General features: G+C 36.1%; 1 protein-coding gene across 2 annotated transcripts; it reads left to right on the top strand.

Annotated features, from left to right (window-relative positions):
* Positions 1-1170: 1170 nt before the first annotated feature.
* On the top strand, positions 1171-7633 carry LOC132273509 (UDP-rhamnose/UDP-galactose transporter 6). Of its 2 annotated transcripts, none has more exons than XM_059774466.1 (6): positions 1171-1528; positions 2948-3198; positions 5539-5723; positions 5841-6041; positions 6393-6482; positions 7073-7633. In XM_059774466.1, the coding sequence occupies exons 2-6, from the start codon at positions 3063-3065 to the stop codon at positions 7391-7393; spliced, it is 933 nt and encodes a 310-aa protein (XP_059630449.1). In that variant the 5' UTR covers positions 1171-1528; positions 2948-3062; the 3' UTR covers positions 7394-7633. The 2 variants fall into 2 exon arrangements, with proteins under 2 accessions (XP_059630449.1, XP_059630448.1); XM_059774465.1 differs by having other exon boundaries at positions 1175-1528; positions 6321-6482.
* The last annotated feature ends 13184 nt before the right edge of the window (positions 7634-20817 follow it).

A 20817-nucleotide genomic window follows, 5' to 3' on the forward strand; every position in this document is an offset into this window, starting at 1 on the left:
AACTATCTCTGGCCTCACTGAATTCATAATCTCATATAATTCATCTTGATCTTGTTGAATCAACGCGACAATAGAGTTATCTTCTGATGAGGAAGATGAAGATTAGAGTCTGCCAAAGAAAAAGCTTGTGATGATGAAGCCATTAGAATTTTGAAATTGAAGGAGATGGATTGTAATATTTTGCTATAGTAGAGAGATGAATGTAGTGATGATTTTCATATGAGCAAATGACTGAAAAGTCAAAAAAGAAAAAAAAAAAAATTAATTTATATTTTATTCTTGGTGAGCAAAACTCTAGAGTGCCCGCTTCTAGAGAGCCAAAACTGTTGATGTAGCTTTGGGAATTGCTGACGTATCTCTTAGAAAAGTTGAAGTGCCATTTTTGGAGAGTGAAAATTCGGAGAGGTTGGCGTGAATGCTCTTACACTTTTATAATAGTGTATGTAAATATATAGATATGTGTAAACATGGGTGGTGGGATGAACCCAAGGCGGATGGGGATGGTGGTCCAATTGCAAGTCGGTCCGGTTCACAAAATATGGATTGGGCTTCCATGAATCATATGTGTGGCCCTTTACGGTTGGGTCAAGGAATTAGGAAGGGGCCAAATACCAGATTGAAGAATATACAAAGAAAGAACATCGAGACCTGTCTAAAAAGTCTCATCTAGAGTTTTATGCTCACGCATAAACGGTGTTTCCATGCCCTACGGTCCACTTAAAGGGAAGCCCTTCCATTTCACTTCATACCACCAAAACACATGACTATTTTTTTTAGCCTTGTCAAATTACTTTAATACCCATCAATTTTATGTGACCCACCCTAAAAGAGAGGTGAGTGGTCTGAGTCCCACCACCAGATAGATTTATCAACTGTGTGAAAGTGCATTGCTTACAAAAATAAAAATAAAACTAAAATGTCATTATTAGGACTCAAATTGGAAATTGTTTGAATTATTTCAACACGACATCCTACATTTTTTTACTTAATTTTGAATAATTTTTTTATTTCATAAGTTACTTATTTTTTATTTCTGTTTCATAAGGATAATTATGTAATTTTCTTACTAAATTAACATGTAAATGTTGTTGAAAAGCAGGATATATGCAATTATGCAAAAAGGTCCAAAAAAAAAAAAAAAAAGAACGTGTGCAAGTGCAAAATGTGAGGCGTGAATATCATAGTTTGGTGGGCTGGACAAGATATGATATTCCAGGAGGCCCTACTAATTCTCCAAACCGAATTTCTCACTCACTCTCTCTCTCTCTTCCCCCAAACTTCGACGATACGAACGAGACACAGAGTAAACAAAGTAGCAACGAAAACGAAACTCTCTGTGTGTCTCAAATGCTATCTTTAATTTCTCAACATACAATAAACCCCCACCTATAGCACACACATGTAGTCAAACCCTAACATTCTCTTCATCTCATTTCTATATATTTATATATATATGAAGTGAGAGCTGTGACTGAAACATTTCACAGTATTCAGGAAAAGTTATTCTCATGATCGTTGCTTCCCAATGGTACGTCTCGTATCTATCTAATCATTTTCAATCAGTTTTTGCAATTTACTTATGTGTGTGTATGCACATTGATATGAAGTTAGGTGATAGATCTGTTTTATAATGGTTGGGTTGACTCAATTCATTGCAATTTGGTGAAAATCAGTGATCTTGTTGGGATCTCATCACAAAAAAGGAGTTGGAATGTAGATCTAATGTCCAACAGTTCAATTATGCTTATATTTTTGGAGTTTTTGGGTGTCTACTGTGCTCGATCTGAAAATTTTGTGGATCTGTCTTCCGATCGATGCAATTCTTGCTCGTCAGTGTGTCTAAATTTAATTTTTTTACTAAAATTTATGTCTTGATTCTTTCACTAGTATTGCAACTCTTCGCAAATAAGTTTGGATTGGCTACTTGTAAGTGTAGTAAATTGGGCACACTAGAATTCTAATCTGTAATAAATTTCCAGATCTTGATTATAAAGTTCTTTGCAAATTGGGCTAGAACGGTCTGAATTTAGTTGTTCCATGTTTGATAAATTGGTGGTTGTTCTTGTAATATGCTGGTCTATTGGCAGAACGGAAGACCAGCCTAATTGAGAATCAAAAAAGAAAAGAATAATGAGAAAGTAAAAATCAAGACCAGACACTACACTAATATTTTCGCTTTTTTGATACTTGATTTATTGCCAATTAAATTTGATTTTAAGCGAAGTTTGTTTGAATCAATATCTAAAGTTCCATATTTGATAAATTGGTTGTTATTGTAATATGCTGATCTATTGACACTACACTAATGTTTTCACTTTTTTGCTACTTAATTTATTACCAATATCTAAAGCTTCAGTTTTTTTATCTTTGCAAGTTTTATAAATATCTACTTCTAAAATCAATATCTAAGGGTCTGTCTGTTTGGAATGTGTTATGGACCTTATGGTATTGTTTCTCTGATACTAGTCTTCAAATTTGGGACAGCTGATATTGGTTTGAAATAAATAGTTCATAACCTATCAGATTTTTTGGGCCAAACTCATATCACCAAATTTGTGATATTGTGTGTTTTGGTACGGTAGCGGAATAACTAAAACAAATTTCCAAATTTTCACCGAACAAATTTTTGTTACCAAACAGGGTTCCGATTTCTGCCCAAAACACTCCTACAACAAAATGGTTGTATTGATTTTGACCAAAAACATAACGCCTAACATATCACATGCCAAACGGACCCAAAGCTTCATTTTTGTGTTACACTTTTATATGTTTTTGAGTTTTACACAAATATATATTTCTAAAAAATATTGTGTGAAAGAGTGCCACTAGCTATACTGACAATATTTTGTATTATATTTCTGTCATAAAGGTGATTTCTGTGATTTTAATCGAATGTAAGTTGCACAAGCTTTGTTATTTGTTCTGAATTTTTATGTCCATCTTTCAGAAAATTTGGGTGATGAAGTGGACAAAAATCCCAATTTTACATGTGGAAATACAAGTATTATGTTATTGAGGAGGAGGGTTGAAGATTCTTCAGTGATTAGTTTTGGAAAGAAAAAATGAAAATGGCTCCAGCAAGCAAGGCTGATAAGAAGGCAGCACTTGATGCAGCTGCATGGATGTTCAATGTTGTCACAAGTGTTGGGATTATCATTGTTAATAAAGCTTTGATGGCTACATATGGCTTCAGTTTTGGTAAATTTCTTGTTTATTTCCACTAATTATTGCATGCTTTGTTTTGTGGTAAAGATATGTTATTTCCTGTTTTTCACTGACCATTTCCCTCAGAATAAACAAAATTATATATTCATTGGGAAATTTTTTTCATTTAATGAAATTGCAACTTGCAAATGGTCAGAGCGCTTATGATAACTCTCAATCAAATGATAGTGGTGTACAATCAAAAGGAAAATCAAATGATGGGTGTGACACCTCATATTTTTTTAATTGCATTGAAAATCTTGATGAGAAATGGATAAAGAATGTGCATTTCTTTTTTATAATAGGATTTGGAGTAATTAATACTTTTTTCAGAAATGATTACAATAATTATTAAATGGTTGCATTGGACAAGGTGGCGTAGACTTTTCTATTGTTTTTCTTCACGTGGCGCTGCCTACCTTTTCATTTTCTCTGTTTATGCCATTTTTGTTTTGTTTTCTTCTATTATTTTGGTTTGTTTTCTTGTTTTTAGACATTGCATTTTTTTTAATGCTCTCATTATGGTTTAGTTCGTTCTACTTCTCTCCTTTTCCTTTGCTGTTGTACTTTTCTATCTGTATTTGTTCAACTAATCTTCGTCATTCTATGAGTATTATTTCTTTGTTGGTTAGTTCCCCGTTTGTGTGGTCTCTTTTTATTTAATTCTTTCTCTAGTAGTCAGTTTTATTTCTTTTTTATGTAGTATCTCGAATTCTAAACCTCACATTAGTTCTTGTTTCAAACTTGCTTAGTTTACCAGTTGTGTGTTAAAATCCTTGGCGGACCCATTAATTCTACCTTCTTTCATTTTTTCTTTTTCTTTTTTTTTTTTTTTTTTTTTTTCCCCCTGGGCCATCCTGAAGTTTAGTGAGGTTTCCACATTAATTTCCTATCGCACCAAAATTCATTTAAACCTTCATTACCTACATTGTTGTGCGACATTAGGTATTATTTACTGAATTAAGCATTAAGAATTCAGGCAGCCAAGCATATGAATGATAGATTGGGACCTAGGATGTCATTATTCCAATAATGAGCTCATGGCATTATACTTCCTTTTATCCCAGGGTTCTTCATGTCATTTAGTCACTTTATAATAAAATCAATTTCTGAATAAGATACTCCCCAACAGATTATATAGGGATTGAGATTTTAGCAAAGGTGGACCATTTTTACATATTTACCTATAATACACGGAACTAGACATGTGATTGAGTGGGCTTGTATATTCTTAAATTCCAAACCTTAAGGTACAAGGACTTGACTTGAAATGTGTCCAAAAGTTGGGTATGGTATTTAGACATATCCCATGAATCCTACTATAAGTGTCATTACCTAGTGCATGTCGTGCCTGTGTAGGGTTTCGGGAGGGGAAGCGTGGACAATGATCTAATCCCTTGGCACTATTTTCCATTTGCTATTTTGAGACTAGAACCCGCATCCTTACATTTAATGCCATAAACAATGTGACACGCTTGTCAGACATGTGTTCATGATTGAAATAATCACATCCTAATCCATCTTTCAACCATAGTGTGTCTCAATAAATGAGCTTAACCCATCTTTATTTTTAAAACTTTCTTTAAACTCCCTAAACAATGTGACACGTGTCAATGGTGTGTTTGAAAATTAAGAAAGTAGAAAAAAATCTTTAGACACTTCTATTGGTGTGCTCGCCAGGTGTTGGGCTGTGTCTGATTCATGTCGGTGTTCAACACATACCCGACACGGATTCTCTGATCTCCTAGGCTTTGTAGTAGACTAAGTTTTGCAGAGCAGAGTATGGGAGCATTAAGATGGTTGAGTGGCAAGAGTACAAACTACGAAGCATAGAAGTAGAAATGTATGTGTAAGAAGAAAACCTTTTAGTGAGCCATTTATAGAACAATTAAAGGAGAAACATGATTGAGATGGCTTGATCATGGGCTGAAAATACTACAGCAGTACCACTAGGACAGTATAATTATAACTTATATCCCATAGGTTTTAATGTCCTAGATGGCAAACTTCAAGGACAATGATTGAAGTGGTCAACAACAATGAGAACTTAGTGTATAATACACATGTAAACAGATCTAACAGAAATGCTGTTGATATGAAGTAGTTGGGATATGGATTGGATGATGATGGTATTGACAACAATGGTTTTGATAAGTAAATGATGACTATAGTCTATTTTTTTTTGTAATAAGTAAATGATGACTATAGTCTATAATGACAATGAGCTTCTTTTGCTGAGTAGATAGATCAATCAGTTTTATTCCTTTAAACATTCATCTCAATGTTTGTTTATCATAAGGTTGTTTTACCTTTTACTTGCTTTAATCCTTGCAGCTACAACATTAACTGGTTTGCATTTTGCTACCACAACCTTGATGACGTCTTTTCTTAGATGGCTGGGGTACATTCAAGCATCTCATCTACCCCTTCCAGAGCTTTTGAGATTTGTCTTATTTGCGAATTTCTCTATTGTTGGAATGAATGTTAGCCTAATGTGGAATTCGGTGGGATTCTATCAGGTACATTATAAAATGTCTGAGTTGTTATTGTTATAATTTCAGCGTTTATATATATAATTAAACTGTTAGAGTACTCATCCAAAATAAATAAATAAATAAATAAATAAATAATTTCAGATAGCAAAGCTGAGTATGATCCCTGTATCCTGCTTACTGGAAGTTGTTTTGGACAAAATCCGCTACTCAAGAGACACAAAGCTCAGTATCACAGTGGTTCTCCTTGGTGTTGCTGTCTGCACTGTTACTGATGTCAGCGTTAATGCTAAAGGTTTCATTGCTGCCTTTATTGCTGTTTGGAGTACAGCTCTACAACAGTATGTAAGTTGTCTATTCCTCTACTTTATTATCTTATTAATTTCTCCAAGCTTAAATAAAACTTCTATTTTCATCTTATTAGAGTTTGCCTGAATTACCTACTTCGACACATTTGTTACAGAAGTCCTTGAGATAATTGATTGTGATAGTTTTCCTGTTTGGTAGACCTTATCTTCTTAAACACTCTTCGAAGTTCCTTAGATGGCATATTAAGTTGAAATTCTTTCTTCCTTCTTTGAAGATTGTATCTAGTAACTCTATTTTTTATTTTTTAATATGCAGTATGTACATTTCCTTCAACGCAAGTACTCACTCAGTTCCTTTAATCTGTTGGGACATACTGCACCCGCCCAGGCTGCATCTTTGCTGTTAGTAGGCCCCTTTCTGGATTATTGGTTGACAAACAAGAGAGTTGATGCCTTCGACTACAATATAGCATCTTCAGTAAGTACTGCTTCAATATAGCATCTCTGCTGTTATCTGTAGGGAGAGATGTGTATCGTTTCAATAAAAATTCTGGGGAAGGTTTCCAAAAACTTGGCTCCATTCTACTCTTATCTTCTAATGAATATGCTTGAAATTCTCTATGGAAGTTATGGACATTCGTTGCTATATTCAAGGTCTGGACTTTCAAGATTCACTAAATTATGGTTTTTGTGAACACCATGAGATAGGCTATTTAAATTTGTACAATTTCTTTTCTGGCAAGTGTCGTCATGATACTGAATTTAAGTTGGTTGTTTGGAGATTCTGAAAAGCACCTTTTTTTAATTTTAATTTTTTTATTTTTGTGGGTCTAAGGCATCATTGTACTCATTGTCATTCATAACTAAACACAAATAATCTGGCATCAGTTTTATACTATACTAATTCCGGGTTTTTATCGGACGCTATGCTTTTCCATTGGGAACTAAGTTTTGTGACATAATGATATATGCATATTGTGTCATATGGTGTTTCTTTGCCATGGATGCCTGCATTTTTCTGGGTTTATAAGAATGGTCTCTCACAGTTGTCTCTGTATATTGGTGCAGATTTTTATAGTCCTTTCATGTACTATTGCAGTAGGAACCAACCTCAGCCAGTTCATCTGCATAGGCAGATTCACGGCGGTGTCCTTCCAAGTACTTGGCCACATGAAGACGATCCTTGTCTTGATCCTGGGTTTCTTATTCTTCGGGAAAGAAGGTCTCAATTTACACGTGGTCATCGGCATGGTCATAGCTGTTGTTGGAATGATCTGGTATGGCAATGCTTCATCTAAACCTGGTGGGAAGGAGCGTCGAAGCCATTCAATTTCTAGCAGCAGACATCAGAAATTGTCAGAATCTTCTGAAATAGATGAGAAGGTCTAAACATTTACTGAATTTTTAAGTCTACCATACAGGGAATTTTTTAATCATCTGACGTTTAGTACACCCTTCCCAAACCATTTGAGTTTCGATTCCTCATTATTCTGTAATTTTTATATATTTCTTTTCTTGATATTAAATCCCTTAAAGGGGTATGGATACTTTGAAATAGGTTTAGGTTCAATTCTCCCCGCCATTTTGTTCCATCGTTATAATTTATAGTGATTATTTTTTTGCTTGTTACTTATTACTTATTTCTTCTTTCTTCGCATCTAGTAAAAAAAATTCGGAATTATTTCTTTTTTGTCAATTCTTCTAACCAAACAATTGAATCGCTTATAATGATAACTATTCAATTTCTGTTTTTTTTTTTTTTTTTTTTTTTTTTTTTTTTTACTTATTATTGACCGGGCAAAATCAAGAAATAACCCCGCACGTCCCAAATTATAGAAGATCTCCTTGTATACTATTCTGTTGTAAAGAAACGATCTTATCATAGATCTATTTAGGTCTTGAAATTATATAATTATCCTGGAAACGGAAGAACTGTTGAATACACGGGTTTATGTACAAAGAATGGGCAAATCAAGGGAATGTTATGTTGAAACCGTGTGAAACCTTCACCAGGGTTTATGTACAAAGGACGGGCAAACCAAGGGAATGTTGTTATGTTGCCTAGAAGGGTGCACTAATTCTTTGAATCCAGAGGTACTGAAGCCTTTGCTCTAAATGATTTATTTTGTATTGAAAAGCTAGGGCTTCGGAGTTCTTGTGGACATTGAAATTCCATCCAATAAAGCGGAAGAATTATAAATCTCCAAAATAATAGATAGAAATACCGCAAATAGAGCCATTGCAAATTTGCATCACCCATCAAAGGAGTCTTCCCCATCCAAGAGCTACTTTACCATATTTCGATTTCAATATGGAATATTGAATTCCATATTCCAACAAGTATGAGCCGATTCCAATATGCATGATGGAATCAAGTGGATTTACTTTTGAAAGTTCTTTTAGTATTCTTTTTATAAATAGAATGCTTTTGATAACCCATTTTTTTGTTTCGTTTAAAATCCTTAGAAGTTCGATTCTTTCTTTTAAAACTCTTAGAACTATAAAAGACTTATTTTTCAATTACCCAATTTTATTTTCGAATTCCTTAAAAATAGATTCAAAAAAGGAAGGCCGTTTTTGAGGAGAACCAAAAGGAAGGTTGGTTTCCATTCCCCAAATTGTTAAAAAACAAAAATCGGTTTTTTGTACTTTTCCTTTCTTTTTCATTTGATCTTTTATGGAAGGGTTGTAGCTTTGATTTGTGCAAAGGTAAAGTATAAAATATTGTTTTTTATTCGATGGTATAAAAAGATTCCTTTGTTTGCTTTTCGTTTTTTATTTTTACTCCAATTGTCATTTGTAGGTAAGTGTAAAAGAAGCAATTTTTGCTTGGAATAACTCATGGTTTCTGTTTGGCTCACGAAAAATCGGCGGCAAGTCCTTTTCGGGTGGGTGAAAAGGGGTGTGGGCATGCTAGGAACTACTGTCGTTCCAAATGGGAGCTCCAAACAATATTCCAATAGAAAGTTGTCGGGATCAGATGATTGTATGAAGGAAGCTTGGAATGACCACTTTCAGGGGTTCTTTTTGCCTTGAAAAAGGACTTCATGATTATTCTATAGCTAGTGGAAAGAAAGACCAAATTAAAAGTGCAGGACTTGTAATTGAGAGGGCTATGAACTACTTGCTGGAAAGTAAGAAAAGAAAGTGCTAGACTTGTATTAGACATAATTGAAATATATTACTGGAATGTAAATGTGACCGCCTTGGTTTTTCAAGCCAGTGCGTCCTGTGATGAACCGAAGATTGACCCGATAACGGATCCAGATGTGGAAGCAAAAAAATAAAACAACGGTCTCCTAAGGCACAACATGCCTCTAAGACACTTTGATGACCTTCATGAGGTCATGAAACTCAATGACAACTGACACGGAAGCAAAAGATCAGAAATATAACAAATAAGCCCCTAGGGGCAAAATAGTCATTTTGTAAAAATATGGATTAGGTGCTACCGAGCACACCGCTGGAAAGGTAATGAAAAACTAATCATGATGGATTCAAGAATCGCATGATTCAGAGTTCGGACGAAAGAGAAACGGCAAAACAAAGAAAAACGGACATATAAAGCAAAAAGGGTAAACTGGTAATTATTTAGAAATATCTGGGCATAACCGAGCACACCGTTAAATAGACGACAAAAAAATTAATCAAGTTCAAATTTTTTTTTACTCGATTTGGATTCCGGACGTGGGAGAAAGGTCAAAAACAAAAACAATGTCGAGGCGGCCCGACGAGGGTCACGACTGCTACAGTGCTGCCAACCCACTACTGCTGCAACTGAGAGTAAAAACGGGCATCTAAACGGACTTTTTTTGAAAAACTCAAAGAAGAAAATCCCCCTAAAATCAAGTTTTCTACCCAGCAAAGAGGACGGAAACAAAAAAAAAATGTATTGTAAAATACCCAGAATGCCCCCAAGAAAATCAGGTCAAGAAGGTAAAAATCAGTCCTAGCTACTGCCCAAGAAAAGGAAATGGGGCTTCGGGAGGTTTTTAAATTGCCTTAATTGAAAATGCAATCTTAAAATACATCCACAAGACCCCCGGAAGTTTCGGATCGGTCGTCACCCTTTTTAAGAAAAAGTCGATGAATAGTACCAAGTACACTTGTATTAAAATTCAGCAAAACCTTGGCAGCAAGGATTTTTCAGAAAAAAAAAAAGGGTTTTTGAGGGCCAAGATGACGTTTTCTGGAAAAACACAAAGAAAAAACCCCCTCCAAAATCGAGTTTTCTACTCGACTTCGTGAGCGAAAATGAAAAAAACGCATTACGAAATACCCGAAATGCCCCTGGAACAGAATAGGGTAAAAACTCAAAAAAATGCAACCTTAAGTTTTTGTTTCATCAAGAAGAGTATTTGTGACGACCCTGGTTTTTAGGCCAGCGTGTCCTGTGATGAACCGTAAGGATGATCCGATAACGGATCCGAATGCGGAAGCGAAAACAGATAACAAGACTCTAAGAAGTCAAAGTGACCTTCCATGAGGTCGTGGAACTCAACAAGAACTGATGCAGAAGCAAAAGATCGAAAATATGACAAATAAGCCCCCAGGGGCAAAATAGTCATTTCTGAAAACTGTAGATTCGGGTGCCACCGAGTACACCGCTGGAAGGACAACGAAAAACTAATCAAGATGGACTCAAGAATCGCATGATTTGGAGTCTGGACGAAGGAGAAACGGCATGACGAAGAAAAACGAGCACTTAAGGCAAAAAGGGTAAACTGGTAATTATCCAGGAAGAATCGGGTGTAACCGAGCACACCGTTGGAAAGACAGGAAAAATTAATCAAGTTAAAAAAAAAATTCACTTGAATCGGAGTCCAGACGAAGGAGAAAAGCCCAAAAGAAGTGTTGACGTCGCGGCGGCCCGACGAGGGGCCATGGCGCACACGGCGCCCATGCGCGAGCCCACCGGCGTGCATGTCGGCGCCCAAAGACATGGCATGATGGCAGCCCTTGGCTGCTGCTACATTTTTTTTGATCTGCACAGAACTGAGGCTTGAAACGGAGGTCAAGACGAGTTTTTCTGGAAAAACACGAAGAAGAAACCCCCCTTAAAATCGAGTTTTCTACTCGACAGCGTGGACGGAATCGAAAAAAACTCACTGTGAAATTCCAAAAATGCCCCTAGATCAGAATTGAACAAGAGGGTCATAAAACTGCTAAATGAAAACTAGAAGCTGAAACTTCACGAGGGATTTCCGGTACCAAGACGACATTTTCTGGAAAAACACGAAGAAGAAACCCCCCCTAAAATCATGTTTTCTATTCAACCATCTTAAAAGAAGAAAATAAAACTGATGTGAAAGGTCCATAATGCCCCTAGATCAGAATATGCAAAAAAGATGCGAAATGAATTCACAAGAGGCTCAAAACACAAATGATGAGGTTTTGCCCGGAAACGACCATGCACGCAAACATAACTTACCTATTTAGACGCCATACAATGGTCCATGGCTTAAAAATATAGTTGATACAAAATCCGACCCCCCAACGGGCAAAAAGGCAAAAATGGACTTGGAATGGAAAACATGGAATCCAAAAATGCAAAACGGGATCAAATGACCGTTTGGCCCTTGGCCACACTTTATACAAGATTAATAAGACCCTATAAAAGAATGAAAACGGAATTCCCGCACCCTATGCAACTATGGTGAAGTAATGACTTGCGATTTTTCAAGGTTTCCATAATATTTCATGAAGTTAAAAAGTTATATAGAATACAGTATACATGTCATTGGCCTCCGGCCTCATCTCATACATGTCAAATACATTGAAAGGAGTGTACTTAAGTACACATTACATACATGGAATCAAATATACATATTTTGACATATAAGTCTACAAAATGACATTTCATGCTAACATTTGCATGAAATGGAAACTTGAAAGCTACACGACATCCAAGAAATACTAGGCGTCACGAACCAAGACTTCGTACCTGAAATATGCCCCAGTATTGTAGGGGTGAGTAACATAAAGCTACTCGTAGGAGATGAGCATGCATCGACCTAACATTTTACAAATTTATCACCTTATGGTGAAACATGTTAAAGGGGCTCATGCCACCTAACGTCTATGTCCAAGTAAGACTCGGGGAGCATCCTAAGCTACCTTAGAGTCTAAGCAACAAGAATCATGATATACATACATGTATGAAACGAATCATGGTTGGGATAATCCAAAGAACACGACAAGAAGAATGCTTGAGCATAGATTAACATGAACAGCATTTTCAATACAAATTGAACTAGGTCTAGAGTAATCCATACAACATGACAAAAGCATATTTGAATACAAGTTAATAGGAATCACATTATCCATGCAATTCAACAACAAAAGAGCATGTAATATAATACAACAAGGTTTAAGTTCTCAAAGCCATCAACTTAGAATCTAAAGCACAAAATAACAGTAATGGTTCATGCCACCTAACGTCTATTTTATAAATGAATCAATATGATCAATACTAAGCTTTATTAGAACGTCAAAACACGATTTTCAATATCGATGCAATTTAACCAACAATAGAACTTCCAATACAACGCATAAAGCACAATTTCACAAAGTTAACATCCCGTAACTTAAAATGGAACAACAAATAAGAAACAACAAGTTACAACATCATCTAGTTATCAACTTGAAAATGAAATGCTAAATCAAACAAAGTGGATACTCGGACGTCACGCCGGATCAGACCGACAACATAGTTACTTTAGGGTTACTAGCCCATGGGTAACCTCACTATGTGCGCACTAGACCATATAGAGGGACTATCCCCCGTACTAGAACCACGTCCTAGCCATAGTCAAACAACGACATCCCCAAGTTTCCAAAATCAACAAGTTGTACAACAACGCATATATCAACAGGAATATGCAAGATAATCAACTATCTACCAAGCACAACCAAATTTGGAAACCTATACAATACATGCTCTAAGTCCACAACAAATATGATATGATGAATGTCGAATCTTCAGTGTGCGATTCATTACACGCTATGCATGAATGATGTTAAACACGAAGTGTGCAAATCATTACACAAGGCAACAATATATTCAATAAGGAAAACATATTCTCATGAATACAAACATAGCAACTATGTTATCCAATGTTCAAAACATAACCAAATGAATATACAACAAGTCCAAGTCCATGATTTGAATATAGAAACCACTTCTAAAACACAACTAGATCATGGAGCAAATTGACAGAATTTAAATAGATAAACACAATTAAATTCTCTAGATGTCCGATTCAATTTCAATTAACCTCAATTTAATACATGTTAAAGGGCATGGCATGGTCATCACCTATATCTATTCTAAAACTCAATTAGGTTGTTGGAACAACAAAGTAGAACTTTAATTAAATCATGCTAATTTAATCACCAAGGTTCTAAAACAACTTCTAATAGTCCCAAATTAATATATACTAGTAAACAAGTCATGGCCAATACAAATATTAAGTTAAAACCTTAATTAAGCTAATGGGACCACGAAATAGATTTTAATTAATTCTTTTAATTAAAATCTCTAGATTTTTTCAAACTTAACCAAATGCTCTCAATTTAACATATCTTAGAGAACATGCCAAGGACTAATGTAATATCACATTTCAAGCTTATTTCATGCAAGTTACACCTATGTAAATTAAACTTTTACTAAAGTTAAATATAAAATAAAGGTTGCAATTCTCAAGCAATTAATCCCAATTTAATACATGTGAACAACCACACCAAAACTTAATTTTATAGCATGCCATAATTCAATTTCAAGTGGTATATCACCATGAAAATTTAAATCTTAAACAAGGAAATTAATTAAATGAAAGGTTTCAAAACCTCACCGAATATTCTAAATCAAATATATGTGAAGCTATATGGCATGTAAATCAAGAATATCAAGTCAGAATTCGAATGGAGTGAATAGTGCACTCAGGGCAAATTAATTAATAATTACTAATTTTCAAAACACCTCCAATTACTTTCAAATTCAACTATGTTGAAGAGCATGCTAAGGCCTAATAGAATATGCTAACACATATTAATTTCAAGCTAGTTAAGGCCATGTGAATTAATCTTTCACATAAGATAAATATTAAATAAAATCTTTAATACTTATTCAAATGTTCCAATTTTAATACACGACAATGAGCATATCAAGGGGCAATATAAAATCATGCTACATGTTTAAACCAAGTCATGAGCAACCGGGAAAATTAGATCCCGTACAAGAAAAATAAATAATAAAATCTCTAGATTTTATATTTAATCATGCAAACAAGTAGTATATGCATTACAAGCATGCTATATAATAAGAATTTAAACCTAAAACATCTCCTACCTCAATTTGAGATGAAAATCCCAAAGGCCCACCAAAATAAAAGTGCTCCGAATTCGACGATACCGAGAGGTTTTGTCGGGGACAACACCGTGAACATAAACCCCCATCAAAGCCCCATCAAAATCATAACTTGACCCCAAAACTAAACTCAAGAAATGGTCAAAACTGAATTCTAATAAGGGGGAAAGGTAGAGCAAGGCGAGGGGAACAACAAATGTTAAGGCCGAAGATTTTCCATTAAGGAAAAGTGAACCACAAGAGGAGAGAGAAGATGGCAGCACCCCTTGGGCTGCCATGGGAGCTCCAGGTCGTGCATGAAGAGGGGAGAAGATGAAAAATAAAATATCTCACCCCCCTTTTATAGAAATCTCAAAAAGTGCCCCGAACGGGCCCCGCCGGGTCCGAAAAAGTAAAATTTGAGCAGACACGCTCAAATGGCAAAACTTTGTGAACGAAAAGATTCAAAATGATAAAATATGAACAACGGAAGAAACAGTGTCAAAAACTGAGTCTCGAACAGAAAGTTATGCCCGAAACAAGTTTGGCGAAAATCGGGGCCAAAAACCCTAAAATTGGAAAACATCGACCAGGAGGAAATTCCAAGAGTACACAACTCGAAAAAAATGTGAAAATGAATCCCGTACGAGGATCCAGGCTCAAAACAAGACATTTTGCAATAACTTTTATTAATTGCACAATGGCCCCTCTAAAAAGTGAAAACTGCACTTATGGCTCAGAATGAAAATATCTTCCAAAAATATTTTCTTAAAAACCCCTGAAATAAAATATCTTCAAAAGATATTTACGAAAAACACCCCAAGAAAAGAAAATAATTTCAAACAACTTTGCATCCATGCCCCTATGGACACCGGGAGCAACCAGAGTACTTTCTTGCAAAAGTGAAGATACGTATTTCGAGGAAACCACTCAAGATGAAGGCACGTGAAGTCAAAAACCAACTCCGAGCATGAGAAGTGAGGTTGTGCCAAAAACTGACAAACAGAGATAAGACGAAATAGGGAAAATGACAGAATAGGGAAAAGAAGAAATAGCGCATAGTGTCCGAAAAACGAAAAATGCGGAAATGACTCGGTCCTCAAAGGAAGTTGTCAATTCACATTAAAGAGTCTCAGAAACCAATTTCGAGCACTCGAGATGACACTAAGCGACACGAAACAGAGCTCAGAAAGGAAAATTAAACAAAAAAAATTCATTCATAAAATTTTAGGAAAAAGGGAAGGAAGGCAAATGACCGGGTCGTTACAACCTACCCTCCTTAAAGGAATTTCGTCCCCGAATTAGGAACACACCAAAGAGAACAGAATAATGACCGAACAAAAGGTCAAATCAAAGGACAACTCACAACGCACTGAAGGACAAATCCTGAAGTCTAAAGATCAACTAAAGGAACGCGAAACCAAGAACTGAGGCAACACCTCATACGAATCGGCTCGTTAACTCAACGTCAACTACCGAGAGAATCCCAAGAAAACAAAACGTCAAACACAGTGAAAGAAGAGAGTGACAAGGCAGTACGAACAGTGGCCAGAACCCACCCACACTTACTCGTCAACAAGGTAGCATGACGGTATAAGGCACTAGTTCATAACATGCCCCAACCAGGTCAACTCTGAGAAACCTATTGATACGGATGACATCAATGTCGAAAACGATCATTACCAAAAGCACCGCGGGAACCAGGCATCTGCGAGAGTTGAGGTAGCTAATCCCAAAACTTTGACAACAATGACACTGGCACCATTATGCTTAAGGCCATAGATCTAGAAGCCACGATGAAAGGGAATGAAACGGTACCTCCCTGGCCCACGTCTCACCCCACCAGACAAGGAAAAGGAAATGAATCGCAGTCGTCTACCCTCACATGAGCCTTACTCGCATCAACCAACAGAACAGACAAGAAGGTTCCCTACATGGGTCCTCACAGAATGAATTTCTCCTATCCAAGGAAAAAACTCGTGAAACAAGAACGCATCCAAGGGATACGACAGATCCTAAGAGACAATGCAAAAACCTGACATAAAGTAAATAAGTAGCATGCAACATAGCATAACTATCTACTCACACAAGTAGTAAACAAGTTGCCACAAAAGCAAATAGGCATGTTATCAAATCAAACATGTTATCAAGAAGCACGCAGACATTTTATCACACCAGAACATGATAGTGACACAGAACATGTTATCAGGAAGCATATATACACAAAAGTATGCTCAACCAATGATAGATGTCTCAAAACACCTGAACATCTGAACATGTTATCATACAAGACATGTTATCAAGATACAAATGACAAATCAAAGCAAAACAACATGAGCATGATATGCACCCAAAACCCGTCGTCCAAGGTATTCGAACCCGAACGCTTTGATACCACCTGTGACGACCCTGGTTTTTAGGCCAGCGTGTCCTGTGATGAACCGTAAGGATGATCCGATAACGGATCCGAATGTGGAAGCGAAAACAGATAACAAGACTCTAAGAAGTCAAAGTGACCTTCCATGAGGTCGTGGAACTAAACAAGAACTGATGCGAAAGCAAAAGATCGAAAATATGACAAATAAGCCCCCAGGGGCAAAATAGTCATTTCTAAAAACTGTAGATTCGGGTGCCACCGAGCACACCGCTGGAAGGACAATGAAAAACTAATCAAGATGGACTCAAGAATCACATGATTCGGAGTCCGGACGAAGGAGAAACGGCATGACGAAGAAAAACGAGCACTTAAGGCAAAAAGGGTAAACTGGTAATTATCCAGGAAGAACCGGGTGCAATTGAGCACACCGTTGGAAAGACAGGAAAAATTAATCAAGTTTAAAAAAAAATTCACTTGAATCGGAGTCCGGACGAAGGAGAAAAGCCCAAAAGAAGAGTTGACATCGCGGCGGCCCGACGAGGGGCCATGGCGCACACGGCGCCCATGCGCGAGCCCACTGGCGTGCATGCCGGCGCCCAAAGACATGGCATGGTGGCAGCCCTTGGCTGCTGCTACATTTTTTTTGATCTGCCCAGAACTGAGGCTTGAAACAGAGGTCAAGACGAGTTTTTCTGGAAAAACACGAAGAAGAAACCCCCCCTAAAATCGAGTTTTCGACCCGACAGCGTAGACGGAATCGAAAAAAACTCACTGTGAAATCCCGAAAATGCCCCTAGATCAGAACTGAACAAGAGGGTCATAAAGCTGCTAAATGAAAACTGGAAGCTGAAACTTCACGAGGGATTTCCGGTACCAAGACGACATTTTCTGGAAAAACACGAAGAAGAAACCCCCCCTAAAATCATGTTTTCTATTCAACCATCCCAAAAGAAGAAAATAAAATTGATGTGAAAGGTCCATAATGCGCCTAGATCAGAATATGCAAAAAAAATGCGAAATTAATTCACAAGAGGCTCAAAACACAAACGATAAGGTTTTGCCCGGAAACGACCATGCACGCAAGTATAGCCGATACAAAATCCGACCCCCCAACGGGCAAAAATGGACTTGGAATGGAAAACATGGAATCCAAAAATACAAAACGGGATAAAATGACCGTTTGGCCCTTGGCCACACTTCATACAAGATTAATAAAACCCTATAAAAGAATGAAAATGGAATTCCCACACTCGATGCAACCATGGTGAAGCAATGACTTGCGATTTTTCAAGGTTTTCATAATATTTCATGAAGTTAAAAAGTTGTATAGAATACAATACACATGTCATTGGCCTCTAGCCTCATCTCATACATGTCAAATACATTGAAAGGAATGTACTTAAGTACACATTACATACATGGAATCAAATATACATATTTTGACATATAAGTCTACAAAATGACATTTTATGCTAACATTTGCATGAAATGGAAACTTGAAAGCTACACGACATCCAAGGAATGCTAGGCGTCACGAACCAAGTCTTCGTACCTGAAATATGCCCCAGTATCATAGGGTGAGTAACATAAAGCTACTCGTAGGAGATGAGCATGCATCGACCTAGCATTTTACAAATTTATCACCTTATGGTGAAACATGTTAAAGGGGCTCATGCCACCTAACATCTATGTCCAAGTGAGACTCGAGGAGCATCCTAAGCTACCTTGGAGTCTAAGGAACAAGAATCATGATATACATACATGTATGAAACGAATCATGGTTGGGATAATCCAAAGAACACGACAAGAAGAATACTTGAGCATAGATTAACATGAACTGCATTTTCAATACAATTGAACTAGGTCTAGAGTAATCCATACAACATGACAAAAGCATATTTGAATACAAGTCAATAAGAATCACATTATCCATGCAATTCAACAACAAAAGAGCATGTTATACAATGCAACAAGGTTTAAGTTCTCAAAGCCATCAACTTAGAATCTAAAGCACAAAATAACAGTAGTGGTTCATGCCACCTAACGCCTATGTTATAAATGAATCAATAGGATCAATCCTAAGCTTTATTAGAACGTCAAAACACGATTTTCAATATCGATGCAATTTAACCAATATTGGAACTTCCAATACAACGCATAAAGCACAATTTCGTAAAGTTAACATCCCGTAACTTAAAATGGAACGACAAATAAGAAACAACAAGTTACAACATCATCTAGTTATCAACTTGAAAATGAAATGCGAAATCAAACAAAGTGGATACTCATACGTCACGCCGGATCAAACCGACAACATAGTTACTTTAGGATTACTAGCCCATGGGTAACCTCCCTATGTACGCACTAGACCATATAGAGGGACTATCCCCCGTACTAGATACATGTCCTAGCCATAGTCAAACAACGACATCCCCAAGTTTCCAAAATCAACAAGTTGTGTAACAACGCATATATCAACAGGAATATGCAAGATAATCAACTATCTACTAAGCACAACCAAATTTGGAAACCTATACAATACATGCTCTAAGTCCACAACTAATATGATGTGATGAATGTCGAATCTTCAGTGTGCGATTCGTTACACGCTATGCATGAATGATGTTAAACACGAAGTGTGCAAATCATTACACAAGGCAACAATATATTCAATAAGGAAAACATATTCTCATGAATACAAACATAGCAACTATATTATCCAATGTTCAAAACATAACCAAATGAATATACAACAAGTCCAAGTCCATGATTTGAATATAGAAACCACTTCTAAAACACAACTAGATCATGGAGCAAATTGATAGAATTTAAATAGATAAACACAATTAAATTCTCTAGATTTCCGATTCAATTTCAATTAACCTCAATTTAATACATGTTAAAGGGCATGGCAAGGTCATCACCTATATCCATTCTAAAACTCAATTAGGTTGTTGGAACAACAAAGTAGAACTTTAATTAAATCATGCTAATTTAATCACCACGGTTCTAAAACAACTTCTAATAGTCCCAAATTAATATATACTAGTAAACAAGTCATGGCCAATACAAATATCAAGTTAAAACCTTAATTAAGCTAATGGGACCACGAAATAGATTTTAATTAATTCTTTTAATTAAAATCTCTAGATTTTTTCAAACTTAACCAAATGCTCTCAATTTAACATATCTTGGAGAACATGCCAAGGACTAATGTAATATCACATTTCAAGCTTATTTCATGCAAGTTACACCTATATAAATTAAACTTTCACTAAAGTTAAATATAAAATAAAGGTTGCAATTCTCATGCAATTAATCCCAATTTAATACATGTGAACAACCACACCAAAGCGTAATTTTCTAGCATGCCACAATTCAATTCCAAGTTGTATATCACCATGAGAATTAAATCTTAAACAAGGAAATTAATTAAACGAAAGGTTTCAAAACCTCACCGAATATTCTAAATCAAATATATGTGAAGCTATATGGCATGTAGATCAAGAATATCAAGTCGGAATTCGAATGGAGTGAATAGTGCACTCGGGGCAAATTAATTAATAATTACTAATTTTCAAAACACCTCCAATTACTTTCAAATTCAACTATGTTGAAGAGCATGCTAAGGCCTAATATAATATGCTAACATATATTAATTTCAAGCTAGTTAAGGCCATGCGAATTAATCTTTCACCTAAGATAAATATTAAATAAAATCTTTAATACTTATTCAAATGTTCCAATTTTAATACACGACAATGAGCATATCAAGGGGCAATATAAAATCATGTTACATGTTTAAACCAAGTCATGAGCAACCGGAAAAATTAGATCCCGTACAAGAAAAATAAATAATAAAATCTCTAGATTTTATATTTAATCATGCAAACAAGTAGTATATACATCACAAGCATGCTATATAACAAGAATTTAAACCTAAAACATCTCCTACCTCAATTTGAGATGAAAATCCCAAAGGCCCACCAAAATAAAAGAGCTCCGAATTCAACGATACCGAGAGGTTTTGTCGGGGACAACACCGTGAACATAACCCCCATCAAAGCCCCATCAAAATCATAACTTGAC

The sequence above is a fragment of the Cornus florida genome, unplaced genomic scaffold, assembly GCF_030987335.1.
Source record: "Cornus florida cultivar Cherokee Brave unplaced genomic scaffold, ASM3098733v1 CherokeeBrave_3.0.0_Hap2_Chr09, whole genome shotgun sequence".
In the NCBI taxonomy this organism is placed as follows: domain Eukaryota; kingdom Viridiplantae; phylum Streptophyta; class Magnoliopsida; order Cornales; family Cornaceae; genus Cornus; species Cornus florida.